A 24,010-nucleotide genomic window follows, 5' to 3' on the forward strand; every position below is an offset into this window, starting at 1 on the left:
ATGGAGTTATATCTGCATCAGGAATGCAGAATAAGGGCCAAAGTGTGAATATTTGCCAAAATCAGTGAGATTGTAAATACACTCTAATGACTTTTCTAAATCTGTTCATGCATACATAAAACATCAGTATTTTAATGCACCTCCACAGTGTGTGGGGCGGATGGGGAGGGGAGGATGGAAGAATCTACAAAACAAACTAGCTACTTGTATAGTCTTTCTTTCTGTTTTGTGCAAATAATAAGGGTCAAATATTTGAATTCTGGTTGACCTATTTGTGCTAGCAATTCTTTGTTAATGCATTCACTGTCATTTGGACACTCATGTACCTGATTTGCAGGTATAGTCAAGTACTTAAATATTCAAGAGTCTGAAATTATATCCACAGTTATTTGAGGTCACACTTAAGCAGGTTAAAAAAAAAAAAGAAAAGAAAGCCTAGCTAAAAACTTGGCCCTAAGTGCAGCTGAACACAATTGCTTAAATGCCAAAGATAACCTATCTCTTATGGAAATTATTTATCCTCAAATATATAACTGTTCACTTAACTTGGTGGAGTTAGGGCTAAGGGAAAAGATTTAAATAGTTTAAGTAATACATCTATTTTTTAAATAATTTCTTTAAAATAAGAGGCACATACTACCTACAGATCCCAAATATATTCACTCTGATAGCAAAAGTGAAGAACTCTGTTTGTGTAGAATATACACTAGGAGTTAAATCTTGATCTCATTGAACTCAATGGCAAAATTCCCATTTGACCTTCAGTAGAACATCGTTTCCCTTACTTCAGTGGTCCAGTTTGTTTCCAAAATTAACCGGAATACTGTCCCCATTTCCTGTACAACTGTGAAGGTAAGTATGACCAAAACAACTTGATCACTTACCCTTTGAACATTTTAAATATCAAAATATCCTTCACAGGAACTTGGGCAAAAATGTGTCCATCTCTGCATGGGCCATAAGGTAGAGAAGGGGAAGAGAGGGTACAAAGCCTTACACTTTCTTGTAACCCTGTGCAGGGGCCATCTACAATCACAGCTCTACTCTAGTGCCAGTGGTGTTAATTCCTCAATGAGGGTAAGGTGAGGATGGAATCATGGCCCCCCAACACCCATCACAGAGCCCAGGGGAGCTGCTGCATGTGGAAGCAGAAAGCACACTGCACCCTTTCCAAGAGTGACAAAACTCACTCCCGCATCTGCAGCTGCCCTAGACCCGCTGCCCCTCTGCTTTGGAGAAATTCTGGCTAGTTCATACTAGGATGACGAGACAGCAAATGTGAAAAATCGGGATGAGGTGGGAGGTAATAGGAGCCTATATAAGAAAAAGACCCAAAAATTGGGACTGTCCCTATAAAATCAGGACATCTGGTCACCCTAGTTCATACAGAATTCCCTCTGGGATCCTCACTGCTGCACAACCTACCCTTCCTCACAGCCTGTGTTTTAAAGCAACAAATAGCTATTTGCTGCTCTCAGAATGTGGAAAGACTTAAAAAGTGAATGATCTATGCTACATTTTATTTTAGATCTTTTCTTGGAAGAGGAAATTAAACTAGGATTGTTTTTAATGAAATCGTGTACATTATGACTGTTCAAATAAGGCAAAAAAGTTAATAAAAAATTATATACTTTTACCATGGGAAAAGCTACACATGACAGCAGCTGCCATTTTTTGAGGACATGTTCCGCCCTGCCAGATGTCTTTTTCACACAGCAGTATATTTTCTTCATCACCATGGCAACGTACATCACTCCAATAAACAGGGATAAGGCCCAGTCCAGAAAATGGTGTATACATTGCTGTACCTCTTTTGCTGTAGAAGGAAAGATCAGCATCGGATATTAGGAAATATTTGTTTGAGATGTTCACTCACAAATGTGTGGGAGGCCATATCCTGGGGTGCTCAGCAAGAAAAAGTTGCAGGGCAAAATCCTTGTCTGCAGTCAGTCAGGATGTTCATGCATTTGGGTCCTCACCACTAACACAGGATATGAAGAGAAACACCAGATGTAGCCTGTTTTTCCCCACTCCAGTATAAGATGGTTTGGTATAGTGGAGCCACACTTCACATGGACCAGTTGGGTCTGCATAACCCCTGACCCAATCACATTCCCCTTTCGTGTATGCTGAGTGGCAGAGACCAACCACAGAGATCTCCTCCACAGGCCACAAAAGGGCAGCTTCCCTACATGAGACCTTCAGTCCTCTTGTTCCACTATAAAGATAACTCAGTTTTTAAGGGTATGTCTACACTGCAGCTGGGAATAACCCTCCCAGCCTGGGTAGACAGACTTGCACTAGCTCGGCTTGAGCTAATATTCTAAAACTAGCAGGGTGGGCATTGAGGCTTGGGGTAGCCACTTGAGCTCAGGCTTGCTCCCAGATGCAGTGCAGACATATCCAAAGCCACTTTTGTCCTTTATGTGCTGCCACAGGTGCCCAGGATTTGTCCCATCATTAAATGAACTTTGCAAGCAAGAAAAAAAACAGACAGTGTAAAGCCAAATGTGTAGAGGCACTGGGAACCTGAAGAATACCCACAATTTTACCTCATCATTTGGCCCAAAGTTTGTGCCATGACAGCATTGTTTTCCACTCTTATTTGCATGTATTCTTATTTTTAGTCATTCTTGTTTAAATGGTTCTGTCATTTACACCATCACATTCCTTGCTGATAAGGATCCTATACAACCAAAATACTCGAAGTGCTGAAGATAGGAACAAGTTAAAATGAACAGGATAAAGAAATATTGCATGTAGGCAGCTGAAACCATAAGCAAAATCACAGCCTCCAGATGGGCAGAACTTTTATCTCCTCTAATCTGCATATTTTTATAAGTTGGCTTGGTGTATGCAGATTAACATTAGACATTCCAAAACAGCTTAGATTCAGTTCTGACTGGCACTCTTAACAGTGGAATAATCACCAGAAATGTTAGAGTGCAAATATTGCGGACTATCACCCAGAGCCTGTAGCAAACAAGATGACATTTGATGTATAGCTGAAACAATGTCAGAAAGGCAATAAAGCCACCATATTTTGTGAGTTACTATGAAACTGTAAACTGAATGGGATATTGAGATGATTCACGTAATTGGATTGGCTAATGCACAAGGCATTGATTCTCTAGAAACCTAAATGCATTATGCTTGAAAAAAATCCATATATTTATGAGCATTTCTCACCACGCCACCTCACCCCCCATTTTCATCTTATAATAATTACACCATCTATATAGGCACTTCCTAGAGATAAATGACTGGCTAGAGTTAATGGAGCACAGTGCAATTCTTACTAGCTGGTAATTATCCCCAGAAAATATGCTGAAAGTTGTTATTTAATTAATCAAACCACTAGGAATATTCATGACAACCTATTGAGTATGATATGATAATCACACCTGCCTATTAGAGCCCGTAATTTAGACAGTCATTCTCCTGTCTCTGTTAGAGATAACTTTACAGGTAGTGAAAGGTTAAATATACACATGCCCTCCCCCGCAAATAAATTTGGAGTCTTGACAAAACATTTTGTTTTCTATTTCTATTTTCTGCAGGGATCTAGTAGAATAGATAATTTCTGAATAGACAAATACAGAAATAACTGCTGCTTGCTAGGCCCAGAAAGTCCCAGGGACAGTAGGAGTGCTGAGGTGTTAGCCTAATTCAGGGCTTCTCAACCCGTGCAACTTCTCTGTAAACTTTCTCCATGAAAACCTGAAACCATACAAAACTTGCTTGCTTACAGGTTTCATTACAGATCTGAAGTTCAGACAAAGTCTCTCAAAAGCTTTGCAAAGGTGTCAACGTTTAAAGTTAACCTTACGATGCAGACACACAGAGAACATCTAGTCATGTGAAGCCCTACGTAGCAATAATACCAGATTTGACCAAAAACTAATTACGACTCCCTCTCCAAAGCTTTTGTTGGAATGGGTATGGGGGATTATTATTAAGGTGACATTCCACATGTCCCTGGAAACCTGCAATATCCCTGATTTAGGGCCTGTTTGGAAACCTTGCTGGTTTTACAAAAAATTGCTTTGTCAAGTGCTTGCCTCACTTACGTTGGTATAGCTCTACTGACTTCAATGGCACTTCTCCTGATTTACCTCATGTACAGTGAGGTCAGAATCAGGCCTCATATTTCTCCCCCCCCAGTTTCTATTTATTCCCCTGATGAGTCTAGAGACCTGAAGGACCTACTGACCAGATGAGCCTGTTAAATTCGCAGGGTTGTTGTGAGTATGTATGCATCAAGGATCGCCCCACATCTTAACAACATCCCTCAGACTTCCCAATGAGTTTTCTCCTTCAGACAAATCCTCAAGACATCCCTTCTTTGCAAGTGAGACATCAAATCTACAGGATGGTAGGAAAGAAGAGAAGGGGGTTGCTTGACACTCTTCACTCACTATCCCATGCACCCCTCCCCAATTCCCATGGAAACAGTCCTTGCATGCCCTAACCTTTCATAATCAGTTTCACAGTTTTCAGTGTGAAAACCTGGTTACCATCTTTGCCTCCCATTCTCTTCAGATACCAGAAGCAGCCTACAAAACCATGTGTTGATTCTCACAGCAACTCCTTTGAAGCATTACAAGAATTGGGGGTAAGGATTCTGGGTATAACCAGCTTTAATATACAAGACAGAACAGGTAAACACCTCAGGAAGCAAATATTAGTGGTTGCAACATGCTTACTACCTAGTTATTGTGTAACCGTGGACAGGTGGGTAGAGGGCACTCTTTTACCTTGCCTTAGGCAGCAAATCCTTGGTGCATCTGAGGAGTAACAGTTGTGAGTGTTTGAATGTTGGGTCATGGAAGGAAAGATATTAAAACTCAGGCCTAATGTTATATTGTGGCATTGCTTCACAAATATCTTAATAGCATTGGACACATAGTTATGGATTCAGCTGCAAAGTCTGTAACATAATACCCATTTCTTTCTGTGAAGAAGTCGTACAAAGGTTTTATGTACACATTTCCAACTCTCTCACTAATGCCTTTGCTAAGTGGGAGTACCACTTTCTCTGTCATTTACAGACTGTATCAATTGAGAATGAAGCCATAACTTAAGAGCAACACTTTTTTCCCCAGAATAATATCCCATTCCTACTGTATTTTAAAAATATCTATCAAACCCAGAGCTCTTAAATATGACATTGAAATAAGCTGGTAAATTTGATCTGGGACTAAAACTTACCCAAGCTCAAGCTGCCGACATATGACTGACGCATCATTATTGTCCCAATGACTGCTGCAGATTGTTCCCCAAATTCCATTGAAATAAACTTCAACTGTGCCTTCAAACTCATTCTTGCCACCTCGAAGTCGCACTGACCCTAGATAATAGAATTTTAAATGATTTAAATAAGATGTTTGCTGTCCATGACTGAGTTAACTTGTGCCATTTGAAGGACATGCAGTCTCAGCTCCACTCTGCTATAAATATTTTCATGTATCATGTATTTGCTTCAAGTTCATTAAAGAGAATGCTTCTAATTAGCACTCTCTGGTATCCAATAATTCCTTTCTGTTGACTCAAAAGGAGGTAACTCATTCATAAAATAATTTAATGAGGAAACATCTTCATTCTAACACTGCAGCCAAAATATCAAAGATGTGGGGAGAGAGAGTATATATATGTACATATTAATATAAATATGATAGTCTATACATGAATTTTGTTAACATAATCAGCAATGTAATAAAAAGGAAACAAAATATTATACACAAGTGGTATATTTTTATCTTCCATCTGATTTAAAGGAATTATAAAACAATCACATGGATTGCATAGCTTCTGTACTGACCCACATAACATTATGCATGTCATGGATGCCAGAAGTTTATTTCAGGCCAAAGAATGCATTTGTTCTTACTTGCCATCAAATGCTTGATGTAGTTATTACAAATTCATTATCAGCCTCTATCAAATTTCCAAATACAACAACCTAAAAACAATCATAACACACATTCTTTTCCAGTCCTTGTGTGTGTATCATCAAAATACAGGTTGTGAGCACAGAACACAATCAAAAAATTGAATAGTTTTACAGTAGATACCACAGTATTCTCTTTCCAGCAGTGTAAAAAGTCCCTACAGCTACATGCAATTCAAGCACCAAATGCAAATATGTGAAACAGTCACAATCATATTTGTTATGCTACAAAGGGAGAGCAAACAATGAATGGGCCATAAAAATGCTACTAATTTGACAAGAAGGTAATATATTGCAGCTGTTATCAAAAACTGTAGATGGGTATTGCATGGAATATCAAGTGATCCACCTGCTTATGCTCTGTTCTGTTTAATAGCATAGCATAGGCCCTTTCCACTCTATAGTTTTTTACGCAAGGGGAAAAAATATTTTTATGTATTATAATGGCAAGGTTAAATTTTTGTTCCCTCCCCACAAATGTCACTGCAGGTCTGCTCTGTTTTGAATGCAGTTCTCCAGGGTTATAAAACCTTGAAGGTGAACCCTTGCCAAGTAATTCAAGTCCATTAACCTCAGACTTGATGTATGTACCTTTTTGCCCGTGACTTATTTTCACAGCATGTAATACAGTAATATACAAGTACTGCTTATTAAATCAATTTTATAAGGTGATCCTTTTATACAGAATACAGATCTTTACAGATTTTGTAAAGATTTAATTATAACAATACTATATAAAAGCACTGAAAGAACAGCATTTTGAATACTCTACTATATATCAGGATAAATCAATATTTTACTCCACTTTGTTATCTCCTATATCTGTTCTTTCCAAAACCCTTCTGGATAGACTATTATTTTAATCACAAGACATCAATTGCGGACACAGCAATATTTAGAACGAAGTGATTCCTGACATACCAAAAAGGGGGCTTTAATAGTTGTCTGTCTCTTAAAAAATAAAAAAGTTATTTTTGTACAATGATCTTTTTCCTTTCACAATCCTCTAGGACACCCATGATAAGCAATAAGAGTGCTTCCTGCATAAATATTGCAAGACCTTTCTGTTATCTGGATAAGTAAATACTTGAAGAGTAAAATTCTCCTTTCAGAGCCACAAGATAGATCTTGACCTCAATATTCTGCTGTTTCTGCATCTACAGAATTCCCATTGGCAACACTGAGACTACTGATATACAGAGAGTAGACTAAAGTATTCAGGATTAACTCTGCACATTGGAGAATTTTGCCTTAATACCTGAAGTCCTTTGCTTGTCTAACATTATAATATATATAATATCAAATACTACATAATATAATGTATGTTTATAAATTCTCCAAATTTTATAAGACCTCTACGAAAGTTTTATTTACAGGATGTCCATTTGCACAATATCTGACAAAAGTAAACTGATACAATACTGTATGTACTTTATATGTTATTCATGCACTCTGAAGTATGTGTGAGTATATATCATGTGACTTGTGTCATAATTATGTAGTGGATAAAACCAGGTTGCAAATGAACTAAAACAACTTCCCTCAAAGTTTACTTAACATGGTGCAGTATTCTGGCACACTGGCAGTTGCTACTCTGAATTTAACTAACTGGATTCATATAGTTTTAAAATCCACAAATGACAAAATGTGATACATAATTTCTATATGAAGGAACAGAACTAATTTTAAATAAACACATCAGTCTTTTAAACTTTTTGGTCTGGCTCTTTTTTCTATAGATAAAACTCTTGATTTTGTAATAGGCCTAGTCTCTTAATATGAGATATATGATGTACCACGGTGGAACAAGGAATTACATTTATCAACACTAGTATATGTTCATAACATATTGCTAATTAGCTATTCATTACTATACCCTTATAGAGAATAATTGGTCCATGATAATGTATTTTCCTGAGTGTACGTGATTCTGTACATGCATTTAGGGCCCCAGTCAGGTTCTTTTAAGTCAACAGGAAAACATCTGTTTACTTTAGTGAGAGTAGGATCAGACTCTTAGTTACAAGAAAACAATTTAAAAGGCCTTCACTTTAAGAGTCATATATTGTAAACCTAAACCCTGACAGGCTGCATGCCAAAGGTTGCCGATCGCTGCCCTAGACCCTAGAGCAAGGTCGCCATAGAAGCCAAGCCTATTGGCTACTTCTCTGGCAGCTGTGACTATCTCCTCTCTGGAGGGGACACAGGCTCTGGAGTAGTTACCTCTTGGTAAAGCAGCATTACCTCATGTATGGATTTCTGCCCAAACTGCTGGGTTAGCAGGAGAGTGATTTAAATGGTGATTTAAAAAAGAAAAGAGAAAGAAAAAAAAAAAGTTGACCGGCACTGAAGGAAGCATGCCACAAAGAACTACTTCTTGTCTCTGCTACCATCATACCCATCATACACATCCTCTCAGAACCCATTGAGTCCTGGCCATTGAGTGGCTTCTCAGAAGGTAGGAACACACTGGAGCTTCTGCTTCTCCCTTCTATTGTCCCTGCTCCATCTCACACCGGTAGTTTCAAAGGATACAGATAATCCTTTTTGATTAAGGCCTGGTTTACGCTACGCGTTTATACCGAATTTAGCAGCATTAAACTGAATTAACCCTGCACCCGTCCACACAACAAAGCCCTTAATATCGATATAAAGGGCTCTTAATACCGATATCTGTAATCCTCCCCGACGAGGGGAGCAGCGCTGAAATCGGTATTGCCATGTCGGATTAGGGTTAGTGTGGCCACAATTCGATGATATTGGCCTCTGAGTGCTATCCCACAGTGCACCATTGTGACCACTCTGGACAGCAATCTGAACTCGGATGCACTGGCCACGTAGACAGGAAAAGCCCCGCGAACTTTTGAATTTCATTTCCTGTTTGCTCAGCGTGGAGTGCCAATCAGCACTCATGCAGTCCCAAATCCAAAAAGAGTTCCAGCATGGACCGTACAGGAGATACTGGATCTGATTGCTGTATAGGGAGACAAATCTGTTCTATCAGAGCTCCGTTACAGAAGATGAAATGCCAAAGCATTTGAAAAAATCTTCAGGCTATATAGACAGAGGCCACAGCAGGGACTCAACACAGTGCTGCATGACAAGCGTAACAGAGAGCCAAAGAATCAAATGGACGCTCATGGAAGGAGTGAGGGGGGACTGAGGACTCGAGCTATCCCACAGTTCCTGCAGTCTCTGAAAAGCATTTGCATTCTTGGCTGAGCTCCCAATGTCTGAAGGGTCAAAAACACTGTCACGGGTGGTTCGGGGTATATGTCGTCAATTTACCCCCTTCCCCCCTCGTGAAAGAAAAGGGGAAAATATCATTTCTCACCATTTTTCAGTGTCACCGTATGTCTACTGGATGCTGCTGGTAGACGGGATGCTGCAGCACTAAACAGCAGCATCCCCTGCCCTCCCCTCCCCGATGGCAGATGGTACAATAGGACTGATAACTATCGTCATCATCCTGTGAGTGCTCCTGGCTGGCCTCGGTGAGGTCAGCCAGGGGCACCTGGGAAAAAATGGGAATGACTCCCAGTTAGTCCCTTCTTTAAGCTTCATCTCCTGGAGATTCAGTCCTGGCTGGAATACCATAGCAGCTGGAGCTGCCGCTCCCGGTCATTTATCTTCACTAAAGGTCAGTTGGTTTCTTATTCATGCATTCCTTATACTTCGTCGCACACAATGAGGGGGATAACTGCCATGGTAGCCCAGAGGGGTATGAGGAGGGAGCACAGCACGGTGAGGTTGTTGCAAGGGCACCCCTAGAATGGCATGCAGCTCCAACATTTCTGGGGGATGGTCTGGGGCTCTGACCTGGAGTGGCTGTGCTCTCTGGTTCTTTAGGCTTGCCCCATATTCTAGGCTTTTTAGACAAAACGTAAAGAAGGGAATGACCTGGGGAGTCATTCCCATTTTTGTCCATGTGCCCCCGGCCGATCTCAGCAAGGCCAGCCAGGAGCACCCATGATAGCAGCAGACGGTACAATAGGACTGGTAACCGTCATCGCCAATTTCCAAAGCAGCAGACGGTGCAATAGGGCTGATAACCGTCCCTGCTACCTTGCAAAGGTAAATGAATGCTGCTGTGTAGCACTGCAATACCGCATCTGTCAGCAGCATCCAGTACACAAACAGTGAGAGTGAAAAAAGGCTAAACAGGCTCCATGGTTGCCATGCTATGGCATCTGCCAGGGCAATCCAGGGAAAAAGGGTGCGAAATGATTATCTGCTGTTGCTTTCATGGAGGAAGGAGTGAGTGACAACATTTACCCAGAATCACCTGCGACACTGTTTTTGCCCCATCATGCATTGGGATCTCAACCCAGAATTCCAATGGGCGGGGGAGACTACAGGAACTATGGGATAGCTATCCCCAGTGCAATACTCTGGAAATCGACGCTAGCCTCGGTACATGGACGCACCCCACCGAATTAATGTGCTTAGTGTGGCTGCGTGCACTCGACTTTATATAAGCTGTTTCCAAATACCGGTTTCTGTAAAATTGGAATAAACCCGTAGTGTAGACACACCATAAGAAGGTGTTACGTGAAAGACATTGAACCAGCTGAAATCCACCTTTACCACGTCTTTAACAAGCTTGCTTCATACAGAACTATGTGGATTAAAAACTGCAGACACAGAAATAACTGTCAAAAGTAACAGTGGAAACAGGGCTGGATGAAGATGTAAATGTCCCATGCTCCCAGAGTCAAGTGATCTCATCAGAATTTGTTTCATTTACTTTAAAGTATATTTCTAGCTCTGTTGGTTGCAAAGTAAAGCTTCAAAATGTGGCCTGAACATAAATTATACAGTGATATCTCACTAGTCTGCAGGTTGCCTGAGGCAGTGCTCTAATAAGAGGTGCATCTCAATTGGGTGTTATCACCAAGACACTGTTCTAAGGAGCCCCATCAACACTACCCCAGTAGAGGATTCTGTGCATGGCAGAAGAGTGCTGCAAGTCTGCTGTTTCCCTAAGTAATTTAACGCCCAGCCTCTGTGTGTGGGAGAGTGGACCCATGCTGCCACCCCATATGCTCTCAAGGGAAGGGAGATCTTGTTGCCAATCTTGGGAGGAAGAAAGGGGGCTCTGCCTGTCTGGGAAGGGAGAAAGCCCCATGGCATAGGGATGGGGCACAAAGGCAGGACTATGGGGTAGGGGAAGGGTGCATGTCCTAATGTGTCTAGGACCTCAGACTGCCTTAATCTAGTTCAGAATGAAGAAAGAGGAACAGAAAATCACATATACAGACTATAAACCTACACACTCTCAACAGAAACTCCCTTTCACTTCTACGTGTTTTATATTACTGAGGAAAAACATTTGCATTGTTTCTCAATCAGTTTCACCCAAGGTTACTGACAGTCAATTGTGTTTATATACAGTTTGGTAATTTTAGTTCCTCTGGGATCTGCCCCAAGTCAGATGGTTTCATAGATGGTGTTACTGTTTAAACCAGGTTGGGTTTGCTTCTAAATGAAAGTAAGGGTATCTGTTGGGCTATTGCTGAGACTTGCTCTGCAACACCTGCCACACAGGCTCAGGATGAGACAGAAAAAAAATCAGCCAACTTTTAATTAACTCTAAAGAACAGATGGGCTTCATGTTTCTTGCAACTTGTAAACAGTATGACTGTCCCACTTGCCCCTCTTGTTAGTTTGCGCCTAAATCCAAAGATTCTAGCTGTCTGTATTCTACATCTCATAAAGAACAAGTGTCAGGATAGATTGTATTTGAATCAAATGAGATGGGGATCACTTCCAATTGCTTATATGCATATTTTTACAGCAGATGTGTTTATGCTGTTAGCTAAAGGTGTGCCAGCATTTCCTTTATAGACTGCTACTATGTTCAAAGGTTTGTAACTTGGGTGTAAATCTATTTTTGAGAAGGGGGATGGAGGCTGATTCTTGATACCCTTAGTTCTAGTGCTGGCTCTTCTGAAGTTACAAGGGTAGAGCAAAGCACATGCAAACATCTAACATCTGTATTTTCATTTACATTTTGGGATATACAACACACTGTGTGCTAGTACTTAATGAACTGTTAAAAACGTATGTTTCAAAGTCAAATGGCGGACTGAGTAGTGCCCTGAAAGTCACTGCACTAGCCATTCATCCCTGAAGGCCTTGGATCAATTGCTAGTTAGATCTAAACTGAAAATGAGTTTGATGGTCTTATACGTAATGGTCGTTTTTCCATACCATGTAATCCCCTGCAGTAATTCAAAAAAGAAAGAGAATGATCCAAGATTTGCAAAACTGGGCCTGTCCTAATTAAGAACTGAAGTGTATTGACTGGTATGTATGGGGATGTCAGTGCAAGAACTGCTTATATTATGGGCCCAGTGGAGTCAATGGGAGTCTTTTTGTTGACTCAAAGGTGTGCTGGGGGCCTGATCCAATGTCTACTGAAGTCATTGGAAAGACTCCCATTGATTTCACAGGATACTGGATCAGGCTATGCCTCCGTGTAGCCATTAAATTCAGTCTGAAATGATCTAATCCCAGTGGTTTACCCTTGGGAAAAAATGGATATTGTGCGTCCATAAGAACTACTTTTTCAAGAACCAGCAAGGTTACTGGACATTCAGGGATCTTTAAGATGGAAGATTCCTAAATACTGCATGTATTGGTTGAAATAGTTCTTTGGAGCATTACAGATCATCATGTCAATGATCAATGGCTTAAGACTCCTTTAAAAATAAATGTAAATGATAGGCATGTAATGGAGCTGCAATTATCTAGCTAATTGGATAATCAGGGGATAGTGTAGAACCGTAATAAAAATGGCTCCAAAGAAGTTGCTTCGGTCTCAGAGAGAAATATGACTTTCAAGTATAATTTTTATCCCATGCTTTTTTTTGTTTGTTTGTTTAAACATTACGGGAGGAAGTACAGACTGATCAGCCAGGAGCTTGATCCTTCTCTCACAACTGTATAGAGTGGTGGTAACTCAACAGGCTTTAATGTAGTTACTCTGACACAACTGGTATAAATGAGAAGAAAATCAGGCACTGAAATTCTGTAGACCTGGAATTTATTTCCAGCTCTGCCACTAATTTATGCAATCTTGGGTAAGTCACTTAACCTCTCTGACTTGTTTTCCCCATTTGTAAAATAGAGGAGAAAGAACACTTATCTCTGAGATTCTCAAATGAAAGGTATTAGAACAGTTTTATGTTGTACAACCATAACATTGTGTATACTAGCATTTTCTTATTAGTATTTTGACAGGGTAGTATTGTAGTCACTTAGTTTAATTTATAGTTTCTTTGGCTAATCATGAACACCTTTTTTGTTAGGTTGCTTTCAAAAAGTAAGTAACATCCAAATGTTTATCAATTCAGAACGAAGAAAATAAAATAAATATTTTAAATTATAAAAACAGGGATTACATTGATCAGACAAGGCACAATTTAAATGAGATTTTTTTGTTTGACTAATGTTAAAACATAAAGCAGTTAAGTACACACACACGCACTAAAGGTCTGTCCTATTAACATTAAGGATAAGACAAACTTAAAGCCAGAAACTCAGAGTAAAACCTTTACACATGCCATAGTGTCTAGCTATTGCAGATGCCTAACTATGTATGAGCTTCCGTACCACATGTGCAATGTGAGTGATAGACTGAGTGAGATTAACTCTGAAAATCCTGCCTTTTCTTCGTGTAAATCACATATTTAACATAGCTGTATTCTCTTTCTTTTTACAGGAAACTATTTATTTTGAGTCAGTGTTATTAGTCTCTGTAGAAAGTTGGGCTGACTTGCTACCATGTTCCATCGCACACTTTCTGAACTCTGCCTAGAATTTTTGGTATTTCATTGACAAAGGCTTTAGAATCAATGGGAGTTTTGTGAGTAATTAAGTGCATACAATATCTGGCCTTCTGGGCTGCTTACATGCATACAAGTTGTCAAGCAGCAGCATTAACTTATACACCCAATTTTCCCAAAGTTGAAAAAAAAATGAAAGAGAATAGCTGCAAGCTGCCTTATTAAAGCAATTCCTTCTTATTTTGCTTAGCAAATTTCCAGAGAAGTGCACCAAAGTACAAAAAGGAGATTATTGTAAATTGAATTAGTGGTATACTTGATACAACTTTTCAGTTCAGACAGTATAAGTAATAGATTACCAGAAAAAGGACACAACAGGACCCTTATGCTGCAAAACAAATGTACTGATCCCTTAAAGGTTAGAAATATCCTGTCAGAATCTCTCTTAAGTATGCTGTCTTTTTTTTTTTATGAGATATATGTTTTTCAATTTCCTGTTATCTGAAAGGTCTGTTAGCAGGGAAATTGCTGTTAACCTCATCCACTTCCACAGTGTGGTGAAAATGAGATTCCCTGAGTTCAGCTTAGCTACACAGGACTCACTGAAGGAAAGTCATCATCCATCTGTACAAAATTCACTTCTAGTGAAATATGGCTCTGCCAAAATCCCCTTTACAGAAATGATCACTTGCACACACTTAACACGTGTACATTCATTCAGTAATAGCACAGTCAGTTAGTCACAGCCTTTCCCTAGGGAAATGTGTTCGATACACCAGCAGACCCCCAAGGCACCCAGTGTGGACACACAAATAGCTCAGCATACCCATATCAACCACACACGCACAACCCAGACAAAACACAGCAGCCAACACACGCTCATTTCTGCAGTTCACTCACTCACGCATAGCAACCCAACGGACACACACTGCACACAAGCAGCCGTTACACGCACGCTTCCCCCCTCGGCGCGCAATCAACCCACTCTCACAGTAAGCAATCTCGACACGCACGCAATGCACCCAGCTGCCAGCAGCACATACCCAGCCACACAATCGATGCAGCCGCCTCCACAGGTATCTGGCTGCGGACAGGCTGGAGCCAGCGTGCCTGCTGCTGCGAGTGCAGCGCTGTGCCTCTCTCTCTCACACACACACACACACGCTCACCTTGTTTGCAGTCACAGTAGCCCCAGTCCACCCTGCCTCGGCTGTTCCTGTAGAAGCACCAGGGTCTGCTCCTGCCGTCGGGGTTCCTGCAGAAGTTGTGCTGGCCCCGCAGCCCCTTCCCCTGGGGGATCTTCTCCAGGAAAGTGGGCACCTCCGCCCAGGGCAGGCACTCGGCGCCGAACTCGGTCACGTTGACAAAGCGCCCCCCTGACCCCTCGCCGCCAGTGCAGCCGGGCTGGTGCTGCGGGGCCGGCGGGGCGCGGGGCGAGCGGGGATGCTGCGGGCCATGAGCAGGGGCAAGGGGAAGGTTAAGAGAGGCCGCGTCAAAGCTGCCCGCTGCGGAGGTCGTCCCTAAAATCAGAGCCACCAGCAGGCTGGGTAGTGCCATGGTGCCAGTGCCGCCTCTCCCGGGCCATCTCCCCCTCGGCTCTATCCCAGGGTGAAGGGGGAGGGCGGGGCCGCCGCTTCCCTCTAATCCTGCCCGCACCTCCCCCGGCGCGCACACACCCTCCCCTTGGCCGGCTCACGCTCCGGAGCAGCAGAGCCGAGGTACTTGCCTCCGAAGCGGAGCCGCCCGGCTCCCCGGGAGAAAGGGGGCGGGAGGAAGATGGGAATTGCTGCTACCTGCCTTGGCAGCTCCTCGCCCGGGGGGGCGGGGGGGGCGAGCCCTTAGCCCTCCCCCCCACACACACGCTTCCTTGCAGAACACGGGGTGGCCTCACCCTTCTGCCACCCCATCAGCTGGGCTGCCCACACCAGGCACCCACGGAGGGCCAGTCCCGCTTCCTCCAGCCCGCTCCCCTGGGAGCCCCCCTTTGGAAACGTCTGGGCATGGAAGACAATTAACAGCTGCCCGGAAAGTAGGTGTGAATGTCCCAGGGGGCCTCTCTGGGGTCCCGCCCCTGCATTGGTGTGAAAGGTGCTGGGGCACCCTTTGGCTTGAAGTGGTTTCCATTAAATACAGGGCTCTCACTACCCCACTATAAAAATTGTTCCAGCATCCCTGACCCTGCTTCCCCACGATGGCCTCCTCAAGCCACTGATGAGGTTCCTGTCCTCATCCCCACCTCCTTCTCAGCTCCTCTCTGCTGCAACCCCAAATCCCTCCCTGCCTTGGTTCCACCCCAACTCTCCCCTCTTCCACACCCTCTCCTGCCTTTCTCCCTAGAGTCTCCTCTGTCCCTTCCCCCTGAAATCCCTGCTTTGCTTTCTCCCCAGGACCCTTCCTCCCCTGAAGCCCCATCTGCTCTTCCCCCACCTCTGTCTGCACCCAGCACATTCACTCACTTTGGTCCTCCTCTCTCAATCTGTTTTTCTCTCCCATCATCACATCTTCCCTCTCACACAGGACCCCGCAGGCCCCACCCCAAACTGCCTGGGAAATCTGGCAGTCTCTTTGACACCATCACAAAGAGCCGCAAGAAGGGCCTGGACACCAATTCACAATGAAACCTGGGGGACAGAGAGTGTCTAGGTTGAAAGACAGAGAATTACACCCATCACCAGGATCTGGGGGAGAGAGAGGCCGAGAGATTCCCAAACAGGTCTGGAAAACACAAATAGAGGCTGAAAACAAATGCAGTACGGGAAAATGACTTCAAGGGCTTCCTGCCTCCCCCAGAACCATGTGCTTTGCATAGTAGTAATCCTCCTATCCCCAGGCATTGTGGGGTTCCACATGATCTAGTAATCTTTGATTTGCTCCTCTTATCAGGTTGGCCATCAGTTTACCTTTTGGTCACAGACTGTTCATTTAAAACATGAGTACTTGTGGCACCTTAGAGATAAACAGGTGCCACAAGTACTTCTGTTCTTTTTGTAGATACAGACTAACACGGCTGCTACAAACATGCGTGCACAAACCCCATTGCCATTGTTTTTTTTTGAATCTATACTATTAATATTTTACAAAGTCTGATGCTCTTTGGTTAAAGAAATATGCTTTACTTGGCAGCTCCGTCCGTAGCATGAATCTTTGGATTCTCCTATCTGTAGTTTTCCCTTACTCCCCAATGTTTGTTGCAGCTAGGCAGTGTCATTCTGGGTGAACCTGTCCACACTCAGGCTGCTCTTGTATTCTGAGTAGTTCTCCGCAGAAAGTGAGAGAGAGATTAGTTTTCTTCTTCAGTTGCACTTGCCAGTTCTCCACAAAGTTCCTGACACATACCATCAGATCCCACAGAAGTATGTCTGTGACAGTTGTCCCTGACTGAGTGAAAGTGGCAAAACAGTTATGGATTTAAGCTTTTACTCATAAATAGAGAGGGGCTCAAGGCACAAAGTTTCAGTCTGGATCAAGATCCTGGTGTCATGAATGACAATGATTGTGATATCTGGATCCAGGGTTTTAGTTTTACTCCTCTCTGATTAAATCATTTTTTCAGCTTTATGTTTGGTATATTAAAGATAAAGAAATTCTGATTTAAGGTTTCCACAGCAACCTTATTTTTACCCTCTTGCACATAATCATTGCACTATAATATGAATATGAATGCATATATTGTTCTCTCTCTCTCTCTTTTAGAGCTTCTTTTTGAGCATATATGTTTGCATTGGTGTAGTTATGAGTCTATCAGAACTGAAAAGGGTTATAATATGATTTTAAAAAAATCTGTGCTTAAATCTGATATACAAGACTTTAGCCTAGGAGCAAAATCACCATGACTACTTGTAAATTGTGTGTAAGTATACCACTATATTAACAGCTAGCTGGCCTAGTGCATTAGTATGCTTGATTTTACCCTATGCTTCAAATCATGCTCTGTCAACTTGGGTAGTGTCATCCTATTGCCTAGAGAACATTTTTGGACATAATAATAAAACCAATATACCTGAAAGCTTTTTTTCTTTGCCCATGACCAGAAAGCAGGGGTTCTGAAGGTCAAGACTGAAGGGAATTGGTAGAATTGTGTAGTGAAGCTTGCCAGCAGGATCTATGCAGCCACACTTGAGGCAATGCCTTTAATCTCCTGATTACTTTAGCACTGTAGTTCAGTTTGTCTCCCCAAGATGTGTGAGCCTGCAGGGTATCTTCCATTAAATGATCTTCCTGTGTACAATAAAGAGTGTTCCATATGGCATCCAAGCCCCTTCCCTGGTGGCTCCTAGTGGAAATATCTCCACAGGGGGTGGGTTTGGAATGTAACTGGGGCTTCAGCCCTGGTGCATCCCACATAATACTCCCCAAAGAAACAAGAAGGCAAGCCTCAGAAAAATAAATGCATCTCCTTTCCATGCCTCCTCAATGATCCCCTCCTCAAATCACAAGGTGGCTCAGTTTGGGATTACTCATATGAGTAGGTTTCGTCCTAAATTATTTTTATTGTGTTGACCATTGTTGGCTATAATATTTTGTAATCCCACTAGTAAAAATGGCTTCAGTTTTAAAACAATGGTTATAAATTAACTCACAATAAGATTAAAGATCTCTTGATTTTCCATATGTTGAGATTTATGAACTAGGGGCCCAGTCTTGCTCCCATTTAAACCAATTACATTGATTTCAGAATAAATAGGAGAAGGCCCTATGTGTTGAATATTTTTTAATCTGAATCTGTGCTATCAAATATCATTTAGGACATGAAAAAGATTCTGCTATCCCCGTCTACCATACTGTTTGTAGAATGGCTACCTTGTTATGTTTCTAAAACTTGGCTCATTCACATAAGTTGTTGGCCTATTGCTCAACCCTCAACTTAAACTGCTTTTTCACTAGCAGCTTGGATGGCCCTACCAGAAGCATTCTGAAAAATGAAAATGAAAAATAATTATGACAATTATATTGTCTAAAATGAAATTACATTATACCTTCAAGAACCCTAAATTATTCTTTTTAAAAAATCATAATTGTAAAGAAGAAATCAATTATTCTTTCAGGCTTCTCATATTAGACTTGTATGGTAAGGATTCCTTTATGAAGGGACCAAATATTAGAAGTTCTGAGTGAGTCTGGTTTCCCCTAAAATGATTTTGCTGTTTTATGTGAAAATTGGTGGAATTTTGTACACAGATGAAAAAAAAGTTTTATTTAATAACCTCACCAAAATATATGAGTCAGCAGTGTGCCCTTGTTGCCAAGAAGGCCAATGGCATATTGGGCTTTATTAGTAGGAGCATTGTCAGCAGATCGAGGGAAGTGATTATTCCCCTCTATTCGGCACTGGTGAAGCCGCACCTGGAGCATTGCACCCAGTTTTGGTCCCCCCATTATAGAAGGGATGTGGACAAATTGGAGAGACTCCAGCAGAGGTCAACGAAAATGATTAGGGGGCTGGGGCCTATGCCTTACAAGGAGAGGCTGAGTGAACTGGGTTATTTAGTCTGCAGAAGAGAAGAGTGAGGAGGGATTTGATAGCAGCCTTCAGTTACCTGAAGCAGGGGTGGCTCTAGGTATTTTGCCGCCCCAAGCATGGCAGGCAGGCTGCCTTCGGCAGCTTGCCTGCAGGAGGTCCCCGGTCCCGTGGATTCAGCGGCACGCCTGCGGGAGGTCTGCCGAAGCCATGGGACCAGCGGACCCTCTGCAGTCATGCCACCGAAGGCAACCTGCCTGCCATCCTCGCAGCGACCGGCAGAGCACCCCTCATGGCTTGCCGCCCCAGGCACACACTTGGCATGCTTGTACCTGGAGCTGCCCCTGACCTGAAGGGGGGGTTCCAAAGAGGATGGAGCTTGGCTGTTCTCAGTGGTGGCAGATGACAGAACAAGAAACAATGGTCTCAAGTTGCAGAGGAGGAGGTCTAGGTTGGATATTAGGAAACGCTATTTCACTAGGAGGGTGGTGAAGCACTGGAATGGGTTCTCTAGGAAGACAGGGCCGGCTGTACTGTTTTTCCACCCCAAGCAGTGCGCCAAATTGCTGCCACTGACTGTGGGGGCAGTCCATGTGCCGTTAGGGCGGCACGCACATTTCCATGGCGGTGGCAATTCGGTGGCAGCTTCTGTCTTCGACCGGAAGACAGAAGCTGCACTGCTGCGGACAGCTGAACATAGAAGCTGCCGCCGAATTGCCACCATGCAGAAATGTGTGTGCCACCCTAATGGCACACGGACTGCCCCCGCTGTCTGTGGTGGCAATTCGGCAGGCTGCTTGGGGGCAAAAACATACAGACTGCTGCCCCTTGCAAATTGCTGCCCCAAACACCTGCTTGAAATGCTGGTGCCTGGAGCTGGCCCTGCCTAGGGATGTGGTGGAATCTCCATTCTTAGAGGTTTTTAAGGCCTGGCTTGACAAAGCCTTGACTGGGATGATTTAGTTGGTGTTGGTCCTGCTTTGAGCAGGGGATTGGACTAGATGACCTCCTGAGGTCTCTTCTAACCTTAATATTCTATGATTCTATGAAAATAAGAAAAGCAAACCAGACAACTTTGTAAACTTCCAATGGTATCATACATTTGTGTGTTAAAATAAATTTCTAATCCCTGAATAATACCCTTTCTGAAAAGGTATGTGCTATCACAGAATGGTGAGAAAATAATAACTTGTTTAATGAGGGCTGTAATTATGTATATAGACAATGGACTTTCTTTGTCTTTTTAAATTGGGAGACAAAGCAATTTTAACTATCAAAAATATCTATTAAAGTGACATTGAAATAAATGATTCAGCTCCTACTGAAGTCAATAGCAATTCTTTCATTTGTAAAACATGCATCACCTGATAAATGAACATAAACTTAAGGACCAAATCTTGCTCACTGTGAGCAAGTGGTCCTATTACAGGAGCAGTCCTATTACCAGCAGTCCCATTTAAGTCAGTGGAACTACTCGCATGAGTAAGGCAGGTTTTGGCTCTTAAGCCCTGATCCTGCAGATGATTGTAACCATAGATATAATTACCTGCATAGAGCTCAGTGGGGCTCTATGTGAGTGCACAGGTCCAACTGCGTGGAGTCAGTTGCAGGATTAGGGCCTTAGTATGTATGAAATGCCAACAGGACTGGCTGGGCTTTGTCCATGCCTAAGCATTTCACAGTCAAAATGTCAAATTATTGACAAGGCAAAAAACCAAGAGAATGATTAGCTTGTATGATCTGACCATCTCAAAAGAATCAGTTTGTCCCTATTCATTTAAAAAGTGTTCAGTAGCAAGAATTTAAAATTTGACTGGGGAGTAAGGACCCAGTGCTGCTCCCATTGAAATCAATAGCACAACTCTCAGATCAAAATTTTCATAAGTGGTCACTAAATTTGACTGCCTCCATTTTTGAGATACCTTGTGCACGACTGTCAAATGTGCTGAGCACCAGCAGCTCTTATTGATGTCAACATTCAAGAGTTAATGTTCAGAAGTAGGGACCTGATCCTCTGATTTATTTACCCTAACACCAAAGGGAGCAGCACTGGGATACAAAATGTTTTATTTACCTATGGCCGAAGTCTGCTGTCACTGATGTTAGTTGCAGTTAATGGAATGATGAATTGTGAATATTAAAAAGGAGGAATCTTACTTATTGTGAAAATTAGAAAAACGGAAAACATCTACTGATTTATTCCTTGGATTCATTTGGCCTACTCCAAGCAACAAAGGTGTGAACTTTATTTAATTGATCCCTAAAATGATGTCACAAGAAATGATTCTTTTGGTTTTGTTTAATGATTCATACAGTGGAGCTAACTTAAAATAGAAGCTTTTATAGTTTAAATTTGTTTTAAATTGTTTATCGGCCCAAATGTATGGTAATAAAATCATAACCTTTAAAATATATACATGTCAAATCTCTTCTCAACCCACACTGAAAGGTAAAATCCAAACACAAAGTGACCATCATAGTTTGTTAAATAAATACAAATTAAATAAATAAATAAATAAATAACATTTGTTCCACACCCAGTGTTTATTAAAAACAATCAAAGGACAATTTATTCTTTCTGGTTTCCACTGTAGTGGTCTTATATCTGCACTATGGCTCTCTCTTTCTTGCATGTCCTGTATTTGTTCTCTGTGCAGAACGTCCAGTGTTGCCTATGGGAGGATTGCAAGTAGAACAAGGGCAGAATATGCAGTACACATCCAGTGTGAAGAACTCCACACTGTGGACTGAAGGGTAGGATTTTTCCAAGAAAATGATTAAAAAAAATAAAATAAAAAAACCTCTAAGACAAAATACAGAATTGCTGCTTGTGCATATCACATAATTGGCCATCTGCGCACAAACTATGCAGTGTAACTCCTCATGTTACGTGGGTCTCCAAGACCTTACTCCTTTTCCACCCTGCACAAAGCAGAAAAAGGGCCATGTGGACAGTAGAGAGGGGATGACAGAGCTCAGAAAAATCTACTCCTCTTAGGCTTGATATGGAGAATGGTTGTACCATATCCATTTCATATGTATAGGGTTACTTCATCCTCTAATACTCTAATACTTTGTGACTTCTGTTTGGTCTGAAATGGAAGATATATATTCACTCCTCGGTGCCTATATGTTTTTCCTATTAATTTTAACAGGTCTTTACATACTTACTGACGGAGTACATCTTCATTTGTTCTTCAGATTGCCGGTCTTCTTAAAAGAGAGTCAGCACATATAACACATCTTATTTATTTATTTATTTATTTATTTAAGCAAATGGTTATTGGCAGATATGAAGACTGAAGTCCTCTATTTATCACCTGAACAAGTATAGCACTGGAATCAGGAATGCAAAAACCACTATCTTTCAGTTTCAACCCTGACTGTGACCTAACCAGCTCTAGGTATGAGAAGCTGGAGTGGTGGGTGAGTTTTGTGATTTGGACAGTTGTCTACTCGGAACCATATTGAGACTTCTAACTCATTTAATATAAGCCAAATAAATCTGGATCCCTACTGACCAGGTTTAGATTCAAACAAGCAGACTAAATGTGAAAGATTAGAGCAAGGTGTGGCTTCAGGCTCTGTGGGAAAGTTTGATACTAACATGTCCAGCCCTACAATTTCTATGATTTTATCATACTTAAAATTCCCAAGGGAAGTAAATAATTGGATGGGGAAGGGGAAACAGTCACATACATCACATTGAAATGAGTTGATAACTTCCTAATACTTCCCTACACTATTGCTTTTTAATGTAACCAAGCATGGTGGGCCCAACTGAACACCTAACTAAGTCAATGCAAAAACTTCCATTGACTTTGGTGGGCATTAACATAGGCCTTGTAATAGCTGCAGGGAAGGTTTGGAATCAGGATTCGGAGGGTGGGTGGAGGGATAGTTTACAAGAGGATCTCCACAATAGAAAACAGTTTGAGAACCACTCCCATATATGATTCAAAACATTTAGGATATAAGTCAGTGCTTCTGCAAAATAAATTATCTTCTTTAATTCCATTATCTCTACCAAACTATCAAAGACAGTAGAAATTTGGAGTCCCGCCAAGTCTGAGTTATAGATGTATTTAGTTTTATACTTGTATGAAAGAGAATAGGCCTTTGGTCTGTGATAATAAATAAACTCAACAGGGTGATCCTGCATTACACAGGCTATAGTTGAGCAGGCGGTAATTGATGGGATTTCCATTACTGCATGACACAGTCTACGTCATAATGAGATCATAAGAGAAACTTTTTTAAACTATTAAATACTATCTTGTACAAGGCAAGCAAGATTTGTATTTAAACATAAAAGACGATTTACTGTAACTCTTTAGTGACATGGGTGTAATAAAAGCTGGCTTATATAGGCTTTTGTGAAATAATTTCTTTGAAAGTTAAATAGAACATTGAGCTATGTGAAATTGGTGAATGCTTGTGGTGTGAAATGGTGAGTGAAAACTTTTTGACATTTTGATTCAGATCATTTTGACCTCACAAAAGTATTTGTATATGAATTTCAAAGGAACTATCATTTTTGCGTAGAAAAAAAAGTAAACATTTGCATTATTATATGAAATGTGGAGCAATTTCTGCTTGATAAATGGTCCCACAGAGCAAAACTTTCAGTTAGAAAATTTTCACGAAAGTAAGACCACATTATATCTATAACAGCATGTAAAAACCTCAGTTTCAAATACAAGTTTTTCTTTCATTGAGTGTATTTTGAACTGGAAAATAAAGCCAAATCTCCAGAAGTGTGTGCAAGCATTTACACAATCAAAAATACATACACTTTAAGTTCCCAATTCT

The 24,010-nt window shown here is 41.6% G+C and overlaps 1 protein-coding gene across 1 annotated transcript in view; it reads right to left on the reverse strand.

The window, feature by feature from the left end:
- The window catches only part of PRSS12 (serine protease 12), a 76,426-nt gene extending 60,958 nt beyond the window's left edge, over window positions 1–15,468 (reverse strand). The window contains 3 exon segments of the mRNA XM_032762534.2: window positions 1,638–1,816; window positions 5,212–5,350; window positions 14,910–15,468. Coding sequence (XP_032618425.1) covers window positions 1,638–1,816; window positions 5,212–5,350; window positions 14,910–15,297 — 706 coding nt within the window. The 5' untranslated portion in view covers window positions 15,298–15,468.
- Between the last annotated feature and the right edge of the window lie 8,542 nt (window positions 15,469–24,010).

The sequence above is a fragment of the Chelonoidis abingdonii genome, chromosome 5, assembly GCF_003597395.2.
Source record: "Chelonoidis abingdonii isolate Lonesome George chromosome 5, CheloAbing_2.0, whole genome shotgun sequence".
NCBI classification, from domain to species: Eukaryota; Metazoa; Chordata; order Testudines; family Testudinidae; genus Chelonoidis; species Chelonoidis abingdonii.